General features: G+C 41.2%; 2 protein-coding genes across 3 annotated transcripts in view; one reads left to right on the top strand and one right to left on the bottom strand.

The window, feature by feature from the left end:
* LOC145496443 (cadherin-like and PC-esterase domain-containing protein 1) overlaps window positions 1–3,397 on the top strand; it is a 22,871-nt gene extending 19,474 nt beyond the window's left edge. For both annotated transcript variants that reach the window (XM_081476102.1, XM_081476101.1), the window contains exons 20-22: window positions 2,051–2,138; window positions 2,219–2,365; window positions 2,727–3,397. In XM_081476102.1, coding sequence (XP_081332228.1) covers window positions 2,051–2,138; window positions 2,219–2,365; window positions 2,727–2,882 — 391 coding nt within the window. In that variant the 3' untranslated portion in view covers window positions 2,883–3,397. The remainder of the gene's footprint in view (window positions 1–2,050; window positions 2,139–2,218; window positions 2,366–2,726) is intronic.
* A 372-nt stretch (window positions 3,398–3,769) lies between these two features.
* On the bottom strand, window positions 3,770–6,329 carry LOC145496444 (uncharacterized). The gene has a single exon (XM_081476103.1). The coding sequence runs from the start codon at window positions 5,607–5,609 to the stop codon at window positions 4,977–4,979; it is 633 nt and encodes a 210-aa protein (XP_081332229.1). The 5' UTR covers window positions 5,610–6,329; the 3' UTR covers window positions 3,770–4,976.
* Between the last annotated feature and the right edge of the window lie 4,423 nt (window positions 6,330–10,752).

The following is a 10,752-nucleotide window of genomic DNA, read 5'->3' as shown; positions in this document are numbered from 1 at the left end:
TTCCTTAGGGTTGTTAGAGTAGCATAGCAGGACCTGCTACTTGTCTGACATTTCCTTCCCAGTTCAGATGCTCATGGATGTGAGACCCCAATAATTTAGTGGTGGTCACTCGTTCCAAGGGGATGTTGTTGATTGTGATTTCGAACTTTTCAGTGTTTAAATGATGGACCTTTGATAACTGCGGAGTAGATAATAACATCAGCTTAGTCTTGGAAGGATTAACGACTAAGTTTGCTTCACGTGACCGCGCTTCCAATTTGCCTATACTTGCAGAAAGTTCAGTTAGAGTTGATTGAAGATCTGCTGGTTTGCAGTGTGTGTACAATGTGGTATCATCAGTATACTGATGACATTTAACTCCGCGTGCATATGACTGAAGGTCAGCGACGTAAATATTGAAAATGAGTGGCCCTATGATAGAACCTTGAGGTACGCCGAAACTCACCATACAAAGCTCTGACGTTTTGTCGTCGACTTGCACAAAGTGTTTCCTTCCTGTAAGATATTGGATCGTCCATTTAAGATATTCCTTGGAAAAGCCCAACAGGCTAAGCTTTTCAAGAACAGTCTTGTACTTGATGGTATCAAACGCCTTAGAGAAATCGGCTACTACCATGAGGGTAACTTCTCCTCGCTTCATGGCGCGAATAATGTCATCTCTGATCCCTAATAGAACAGTAGTCGTTTAGTGTCCTTTTCTGAAGCCTGAGATATTCTCTTTTAACACGAAGTAAGAATCAATGTAATCGATGACTTGGTGGTGTACGAGTCTTTCAAAAACTTTTGAAAGGACCGGAAGTATTGATATCGGTCTCATGTCTGATACACTGAAGGTAGGGCCACTGGTCTTAGGGATTGGGGTTACCCTCGCAACTTTCCAAGCCTCGGGAAATGTTGATGTGACAATACAGGAATTTATCACGTCTGTCAAAGGTCCTGCAATCAGGTCGGCTACAGGCTTTAGGAGCTTAGCTGGTATTTGGTCAGGTCCTGTCGATGTATCCGAACGAATTGATTTGATTTCCTTGAGGACCTCTTCATATTTAACGTGGCGCAAGGTGAATGATCTTTCCCCTATCGGGCATGGCTGCAAGCTATCAACAAAGTTCAGTAGGTCTTCTTTTACGTCAACGTCTGCATTTCCGGTGGTGCGTTGGGCAACTTCTGCAAAATGCTTGTTAAGCTCATTGACATCCAGACGTAAAGGCTGTGGACATGGGTTCAAAATACGGTGTATAATACGCCAGACCACTTTCGGTTTCGTTGATGATAATGCCGTATTGATGAACGATCGTTTCGCCTCTTTGATCGCTGTTTTCAGACGATTACGGACGTCGCGAAAAGCTTGCCAGGCATCGGGTGTTTTTAACGAGTGTGCCTTGTGTCTTAGTACATTTCTCTGATTTTGAAGACCTACAATTTCCTCATCATGTAACCAGGGAGCTGGTGGCCGTGTGACCTTTGTGCGTGTCAGTGGAACGTGTCGCTCAATACAGTCAGAGACGAGTGTAGTAAACATCTCTAGCTTTTCTTCAGGATCATCTGTTGCCTGAATGACACTAAATGGAAGGGATGTAAAGTCGCGAACGAACTCTTCTTCCTTAAACCCACGCTCTTTTCGAATCATTTTAAACCTTGGAACAAAGCGCTCAGCGCGAATGTTGAGGCACGCGTAAGGTGCATCATGGTCGCTCACATGCTTATGCTTGTGCTGTGGATGTCCTCTTGATAGTTAGGCTTATGCTTGTGCTTCTGCTTATGTCGTAGTGAAAAACAGGCCTTGCAAGTTTGAAAAGCGTTTTATGATTTGCGGCGAAAAGTTGCACAAAGTTGAGTTGGGTGTTCACACAAAATGTTGCCGCAGCCAACAGTAGGGGTGGTAAATATGCCCAACAATACTTTAACTTGCAATGTAACTATGTTGCGCGACAACGTTGCCGGTATTACTGGGCTTTTATCGTCAACTGAAAAGGAGGTTTGTTTTCAGCATCATTATATCAAATTAATTCAGCTCAATTATTTGCCTTACATAGTATCTTTTACTCGTCAGCCTTGGCTTGAATGGCATCAAAGTTATTATCAAGAGCCTGGGATCTGGATTCTACCTTCCCGTGCCAGGACTTCCTCGCCATGACTTGGTAAAGTTGTCCATGTGACATAGATTATGATATTAACTCCAGCAGGGAACACGTTACTAACATGATGCCTGCGTTTTCAGGCAGGACAACGCAAAACTGCCCAACGGAATCAGCGAGTTATAAGTGCAGCTAAGCAGCTTGGTTTTGAAGTGGTGGACACTTTTGGCATGACTGTGTCCAGATACAGGGACTTCCTCCTGGGAAACTGTGGTTGCCACTTCCATAAGGTGAGGAATGAGTTTAGACTAGTGGTAAAAATTCAGTAACGCAAAACCTTACTATTCGCCTCCCTTGATAAGGAGCAATGTTGGCTAATGTTGGCCAGGGGAGTTCGTGGAATTTCTTGAAGTGCGTGTGACAGCATTACAACACAGACATACACACTGTATCAACAGATGGTCAACGTCAAAAGCAGTCAATTAATGCTCCAAGTTAATGTCGACTCAAGCAAATGCTTATTATATTATTTCAATTTCGTAACCCACCATAAAGGGTAGGAACCCTATTGCAGAGAAGCAATATTACAGCCTGATTTTAAAAGTAGTTCAGTAAACACCCATTTGAATTTGGAATGTAATCTTCTTTCAGGTTGTGGACATGAGGTCCTTAATCAAGGAAGAGGATGAAGTTCCCTCTCCATTGCTGGAGAACGAACAACACACTGACGTTTTACCCAGGTACCATGTGATGGGACCCATCAATAGCGTTTACTCAGAGCTAGTTATAAACAGAATGTGCAGTTAGAAGTTCAGGAAAAACTTGTCAGTGAGCGCGGCCAGTCACGAGGTAATAAGAAAGATGGATCAAAGATCGATGGATCAACAAACACAAGGAATATTTATGCTGCAAGAAAGCGTTCCGTTTTGTGTATGAGAGACATGAGAAATGTAACGTGATGTCTAACTGTGTTTCAAAACAGTAGCCATCCAATTAGAGGACACTTCACATAACCAACATTTTATAACAAGAAATTTCGAAATCACTGTTAAAACAGGAACTTATTTTGTTTTGGACATGATATGAGAGAATGAAAATACAGTACTGCAGCGGGTTATATAGGTTTACATTTTAGTCACGAAAATTAAAATTGTAAAGTAGTACAATTAATATTTTTTCCTGAATATGTATTGAAATATTTCAAATTATTTTCAAGGTCTTTAACAGAGTTAAGAGGCCAAGAGTATTTATTTGTATCAAAGTTGTTTTATTCGAAATATATGGATGAGAAAAATTACACTATAGAAAGGAATTTGTATTTCTTTATGAACTATTTTGTTACAGTTATTTATAGTAATTAATTACGTCAGGACACCGATATTCGATTATAAAAATTTAGTTGCTCTCTGTATTATATACTAATATTCAGGACTCTGAAAACTGTGTTGATCGCAGTCTTAAACTGTTCCTTGTTTGGCAAATACTACTGTCCTATCGAGCTCTCTACACTTGCAGCTGTGCCAATGTGGAAGAAGATCCTTACAAGAACCTCATTGAACCAGAAATTAGGGATAAAATATAAATAAAGTGGAACTGTTCAGCTTGAATTTGTCTTGCTAGGTGTGTTTCTGGTCTTTCAGCTGCCATTAACAGCTATTAACCAAGACTACATTTGTTCCAACATGGCCCATTCCACTGCAGACAAAGCCTCGGTTGTTTTAGTTGGCACCGGGTGGGGGACTCGGGTGGGGAACTCCGTCGGGGATGCTCGTCGGAAAATTTGAATTAAACCCCTAAAGGAGATCAATGTTGGCGTAGCTCGAGCTTTATTTGACCTCTAAAAGATATCACTTAAAATGGGACAGGCTCCATTATTAGCCGCTGTTTAGGAAAGGAAAATCGTGCCTAAAAACAGAAATGAGAGTGTTTTTCTTGTTATTATTTCTTCGAGCACCCCTTGAAGATACTTTGATTGCCAAAACAGTGGTGTTTCGTCATAAACACCCTAAGTGAGGCCAGAATCCTTGATTTACACCCCTAAGCGAGACGACGAGCATCTACGACCTTTTCATATGGATTCCCCCCGCCCGGGGGTTGGCATAAGACTGTATGTACCGGTAATATGTTGTATAAAATAACTGAGCGCGCGCTCTCATTGGTCGATAGGTGTGTTTAGATGAGAGTATGTAAACACGGTTGTGACGTGTTAGGTTCGCGCGTATTTTTGAGAATTATTTTATACAAGCAACAGAGCATTTTTCCGTGTTTACATAGCCTCATCTAAACACTGGGGGGCTGGGAGAATTCTCGAAAGTTATGCAAACCCGAGTCGTAGTCGAGGGTGTGCATAACTGTTTCGAATTCTCCCAACCCTCCTCGTATTTAAATGAGGCTATGTAAACGCGGAAAAAGTGTTCTACTGTTTAAATAACAACAACTGGCTATATTTGCATGACCATAAATACATACAGTCTGAGTGCTGCAAAAGATTTTGTAAACTAAAACTAAAACAGTAATGATTACCGTGAACATACAATGAGGTTATGATATAGCAATCTAGTTAAATCGGTTTGATTTGAAAGAAGAATATCGCGTAGATAAAAGCTAGATGAAGTGAATTTGGCTAATTGAATATGAACATCACACGATTATGGTAATATGATTATGGAAACATAATATGTAAGTACACAAGATAAAAAGGGCCTATTACTCTAAGCATTTTTTGCTTCTCTATGGATTCCATCGTTTAGAAAAGCTTCGAGTTGGTCACAAGTCAAACTTCCTTGTACTGTAGAAGTGAACGAGAAGGTCTTCATGTTCTCCTTCAATTTTGTTAACGTCACGCAACTTTACCAGCTCGAGTAGATCGCGTGACGGTTATTGCCATGTGTAAAATTCACTCTAATCGTCAAAGAAAGCCATGTTTTCGGCAAAATTGAAGTTGCAGTCGTCGTCTGATATTTTCGTAGCGTTTGTGCTTGACGTATTTTCTTTCTTTCGTTTAGATCGAGCTGCTGGAAGGCTGTTGTTTCGCTTTCTCCAATTCCCGATCTTCTTAAATGACAAAACCCGAATGAAACTTGAAGATTTGGCAATGACATTCTTTGGCTTAGAGTTACGCTGATTCCAAGGGTCTGCACCATCAATGCTGTTCGTGTGATTCTTTGTTGCTTCATTGTTAAGTAAAGGAATAATAGCGTTTGGTGGCGATTCTGGTGGTCGGCCATTCACCACTAAATCTATCATGTACATCCAACGGTATCTCTGCAAAACCGAGTCACACTTGAGCGTGTAAACTTCTCCTTTGGTGATCAAGTTAAAGCGAAAGCTGTACATTCGTCGTTTAGCTAGCACACATCGTGAATCAGGGGTTAGCTCGATGCACTGCTGGAAATTATTGTGTCCCTCGACCGTTTTTCCCAATCGAAAGTAAAGCCCTGAAGCATTCAGCGACGCCCAGTACAGTCGCCATTTGCCAGTGTGATCTTCTTTCTTCAAGAAATCTGCATAGTAGGTTTCTGTTTGATCAGCCATGTTTGCTGTAAAACTTGACCATCACACGAGACTCAAATATCCCAAAGGACTTCGAAGTTTAATATTAGGTAGTGCGCGAAACCTCAACCAGGGTGGGTCCAGCTCGCACTTCATGCGGAGGAGGCAGATGTTTCGCTCGTGTAATTCGAATCCGGCATAGTGATTAGTTGTAAAAAATGTTTTCATTCAAAATTCGTTGAATTGATTCTCGATCATTCCTTGTCACAGTGTTGACAGGCAAAGTAAAACGTTAATTGTGTACAAGCGACTGGCATTTCCGAGTAAAGAGATCGTTCAGTGATAAAAAAAACCTCAGTCAATGAAATAAACACTACTCGAGTAAAGGAAAGCGGAACCGAGCAGAGTGATTTCGAAAACGATAATAAATTATTCATGTTGTGAACTGCTTGATTACTGAACCACCTAGTCAAAATATATTTTTTTCATTATTTACATTCTTTCAGTTGTCTGAAAGAAATTAATGTTGCTGTCTTTGACCAGATTTAAAGACTTAAAAAATATTTTTCTGCAATGAATATGGTAACAGAAAAGTTATATGGAGCCGGAAAATTCAAGGTAAAACTTGTTATCATTCAGAACTGAAATATCTTTAAACTTATAACCTGTCGAAAGAAAAAGACTTACGACAGAAACCAATAATTATTTTATGATCAGTTTCGATCATCCGATCAAATCAGTGTCTTGAAATAGCCAGTTCTTCCTCAGTCAATGAATTAAAAATTTGCCACTTGTTTATACGGTATGGATTTTTATTTTGTTTACGTCAAACATTCGGTTCTATTTGACGCCATCAGAAATTCTTGACCTTAGGGTGGGAGTCTGATTGTTATTTTTTGTAAACTGACTACAAATGAAATCTTCACATGCTTGGAATAACACCTACATCCTACATAATAGAAATTTTGAACTTTGTCTGCTTTTATATTTAGCGTCTGGTGTACTCTTTGTACCGGACTGAACTGGGGACAGCGGATCAAGTATGCGGAAGAATGAACCTACTTGGTCCTCACTGCGAATTGCCATCCTTTATTCCAGTGTGTGCAGCTCCAGTCTTAATGGTGTTTCTGTCTATACAATAGGTGCGAGAGAAACAATACTTGTCAAATACACTCAAAATGTTTTAAAAACATTTTAATAAAAGCGGCTTACCTTCTATCATGCATCAGGCAAGTTATACCGACGTTTCCGCGCATGTTACCGCCCGCGTTTCGTCGATGTTTCGTGGGCTGTAGATTACAAACCAGTCGTTGTTCGGGTCTCGTTCAGCGCGAGGCACCGAATGCATCCATGCGCGCGTGCATGACACGTAGTCTCAAAGTTCTGGCATTTCAAAAACCGTGTGGGTTCGCCGAAACTACGACTGTTTTTCAGTCTACTCAGGTTGTCTACGTGAGCATAATCCTCGTCACAGGATTGGCTATTTCTAGATCCTTCACGGATTTCCGAAACCGAGAGTGACTTAAAAATAACTTGAGGGGAATTACCTTGGAAATAACACCTACATGGTGGCGGTTATTTAAATCTTTTATCTTAATCATCCCTTGGCGCACCGTTGTAGCGCGGATAGAAACACTCACAACAGCTATTTTCAACATGCCTGCAATGCAAAAATGTTGCGCAACAAGTAGAAATTACTCGGCCTAAGAACGAGTTAGTTATTCTGTTTCTTGTAATAACGCACTTCACTTTTTTGAGCAAGTTTTAATTCCCTTAAGGTAACGTTCCTTTATTTTGAAATCTTAAGTAACAAACACTGTGAAAGTAAAATAAGACGAGATCCAGTGAAATACTCAGTTTATTGACTGTAAATTTATCATTTTGTCCCGCGCGACACCAAGACACATCGACGTTATTTGCATGTTTTGGTGCCTTTGCTTTCTTTGGACTTGATAATATTTTCTTGAAAAATATGTTGGGGTGCATGTGCTACGAAAAACTTTAAAGAGCTCACTTTTCGGAGTCATGATCAAGCTTGAAGTCGAATAGTGTGGTTGATTTAGGGGATGAGCAGGGATGGGGCCGTGCTCAGAGCACTTGTCTCCAAACAATGTGGCCCGGGTTCAGTTTGGTGGTTCTCACTTTACTCCGAGGGCTTTTCTCCCGGTACTCCGGTTTTCCTCCCTCCACAAATTTAAATGTGCTAAGTAATTAACTAATTTACCTTTGGGAGGCGGGAAGGGGTCGATTGACTAAATCGAATATATTGGAGTGGAAAGTGGGGACGGGACATGCGATTGCCGAGGAATTAATATGCTTGCCTATACAAAAATCCTTTAATTTCTGCGATTTTTGCAATGCTTTTTATTAAAAAAACAAAACGACTGTACGTAGATCAGCGCGCGCCTCGACTTGCGCGCGCAGCACGCGCAAGGCAAGTGACGAAACAGAAGTAGAAATCGTCACAAACGACTGAACTAGCTTTGTTCAGAGAGTTGGAGACTGACAAATCTAAAGGAAAAGCGAAAGGTGTGTCCATCGCAGTTGGTGTATTATCCTTTGTCTCTTTATTCCCGGTGTCATAATTGTTGCAACAAGTGCTGTGGTATCTGTGGTATCTTTAAAGCGAGTTGGAGAAACTCAACGACATTCACGGAGAAAACACTCCGGGCACGCAGCATATGGATGCTTCATTTATCGCGTACATAAAAGGCGAGGACACAAAAACTGCTGCACACTCCTGCATATCAGAAATTGTTGAAAATTGGCGTCCTTTTAAGAAACAACCAAAAAGCTCAACAACAAGAAGGCCTAGAAAAGCAAGAAAGACACATCAACAAGCAACTAGAAGTATGGGATTAAAATGCGGCCACCGCCAGTTGAAGAATTGATCTTAAAATCTGGATTGCCAATGTTTGTTTAGCAGAAATTGTTGGTACGAGTTCCACACACATTCCTCAGCAATTGGTATCTGGCATTAATGTCGCAAAAACCTGCTAGTGGCCATAACAGTTTCGACTGCTGTAAGAATACCTCAGCTTGGAAAGGATTGAAGAGAGAAAGAGATCTCCGCAAACACTGTCTTTGCATAATCAATTCTGTGGTAGATGCATTGTTGTTAGTGACGTTGAAATTTGCGCAATTGTTCAACGTACGTTGGCAGGGTTCAGTGAAATTCATGAAGGTAGCATAGTGGACCCGCGTTATACTGAGCCCGCATTTGTAACTTACCTCAAAGGTCAAGAAGCTGCATCTTTTATATGCAATCCTTGCGTAATATTTCCCAAGTCAGGTTCAGGACAGTTGAAGAACATTGCATCAAGCAGTGACATCGTAAGGCATCAGGTAGAAACATTAGATGAAGCTTCAGGGTCTTCTAAATTCCCAGATATGTCACGGACAGCTAAAGATGACACTCTTAACTTCCATACTCTACCAAACACTGATACGGACAATGATTCATATCTGCACAGTTCTTCGCAGGATTATCGTTTTGAGAAGGAACTGGTAGCTGCTTCACCAATTGATGGCCAGCAGGCTGACCACAAAGGCAACATTCTAGATGGAGAAGAAGGCACCCAGTCATGTAGATGTACCTACTCCAACTACGCTAGTTAACAGAGAGGAAAAAGGGAAAATCATTCCATGTTGAGTTAAAAAAAGAAGAGAAAAAAATGTTCAGTTCAACCAACCGTCTTGGGCACGCTTCGGTTCGTGTGATTGTCAAAGAAAATGATCAAGAGAAGACATCATTAAGGTTTGCGCATGTTTGATGATGAATGTGGAGATGCACACCTCATCGCATTCTATGAGACCAATGGAAAATCATCAGCTTATCATCAGACTGTTGTGAACCCAACGGTCTGAAATGTAGAGCAAACGAATTATGGCGAAGTTTGTGAACTACGGAGGTCATGGGACGTCCATGCTTCTATCAACAGCTACAAGATATCAGCAGAAGGTTCGGCAGAGCAGCCTGAGTTGACATTATTTACTGAATATCCTGAGAGGCAATGGAAATGGATGGAGATCAATGCATATGGGCTATTGACCAAGTGTGAGTGTACAATCAGAGAACGGCATTCATGATAGAATGCTAGTAGATTTATACTAATAAGGAATAGTGTTTCAGTTTGGAGAACTGACGGTAACTTAGCAACCCTTGGTCAGTGCAAACATTATTGAGCAGATAAAACCGATGAAAACAGATCAAGAATCATGTACAGAGGAAGTACAGAGGCAATGGAATGAAACCAAAAGTCTGTTTCAGAAGCCAACCATTTGGAGTGTGCCAACCATGCAGCGGAGGAGAGGATTGAGACAGATGGAGAGTCCTCATTAGCCACAACCTGTATTGGACAGCTAGAGGCGATGAAAGTTAGCCATGCCTTTGTGCGAATCAGCTTATTGAGAACTGGTCAAAAGTTAACTGTAAGCTGAGAAGTGACGCGGTTTTTTATTTTACTGATAGCTGAGATTGGAGATCAGCAGAATGTGGAACTCTGCAGTCTCATCCTTCAGGGCCTTCTCCACTTTTCAATATGGCGGGCAGGAGGAGCCGCCACATTGAAAATCATCGAGAAGCCCCTGGGGACGAGGTTGGAACTCTGGGATTTCTCTGATGGTAGGGACGAGTATGCGCGGATAGCGCGGAGAGCAAAGAAGAGTGATCAGCTACACGTTGCTCTTAGGTCACGTTCGCTCAGTGTATGGACAAAGTTGGTAAACCAATAAATTCGAAAAAGAAACCGAAAAAGCCGAATGAAACTTCGTCCTGCGTTTCAACAGAGCAAAATGTCCCTTTCCCTTATGATCATGTTGAAACATTGCCCAGCACTCGCCGTTTCACGGTATGTCTTGTTCTCCCGGACTTTCAAACACTTAGAAAGCGTCTTCTACTTCTGAAACCGCAAATTACAAACGTCAACATTTAAATTGACTATACTCTCAGCTGAGAGATGTGGTGGAATAAACGAAAAGGGTCATGAAATAAAACTGGAGATTGGAGTTATAAGACGCAAATTAGACTCCTGTGTCGAGTATTTCGTAACCACAAGGTAGCAGTTTATTACGTAACAGATCTAAAATCGGTGCATGTCAGCGTTTTGGTAGGACTATACTCAGTATTTCCCTTGTGGATACATTCGAAAATTGTTATGTCCCAAAATAACTTTCATGCTGCTAG

This window comes from Orbicella franksi, chromosome 9 (assembly GCF_964199315.1).
Source record: "Orbicella franksi chromosome 9, jaOrbFran1.1, whole genome shotgun sequence".
NCBI classification, from domain to species: domain Eukaryota; kingdom Metazoa; phylum Cnidaria; class Anthozoa; order Scleractinia; family Merulinidae; genus Orbicella; species Orbicella franksi.
Note: the sequence above shows the minus strand (reverse complement) of the source record. Positions and strands in the feature narration are given on the sequence as shown.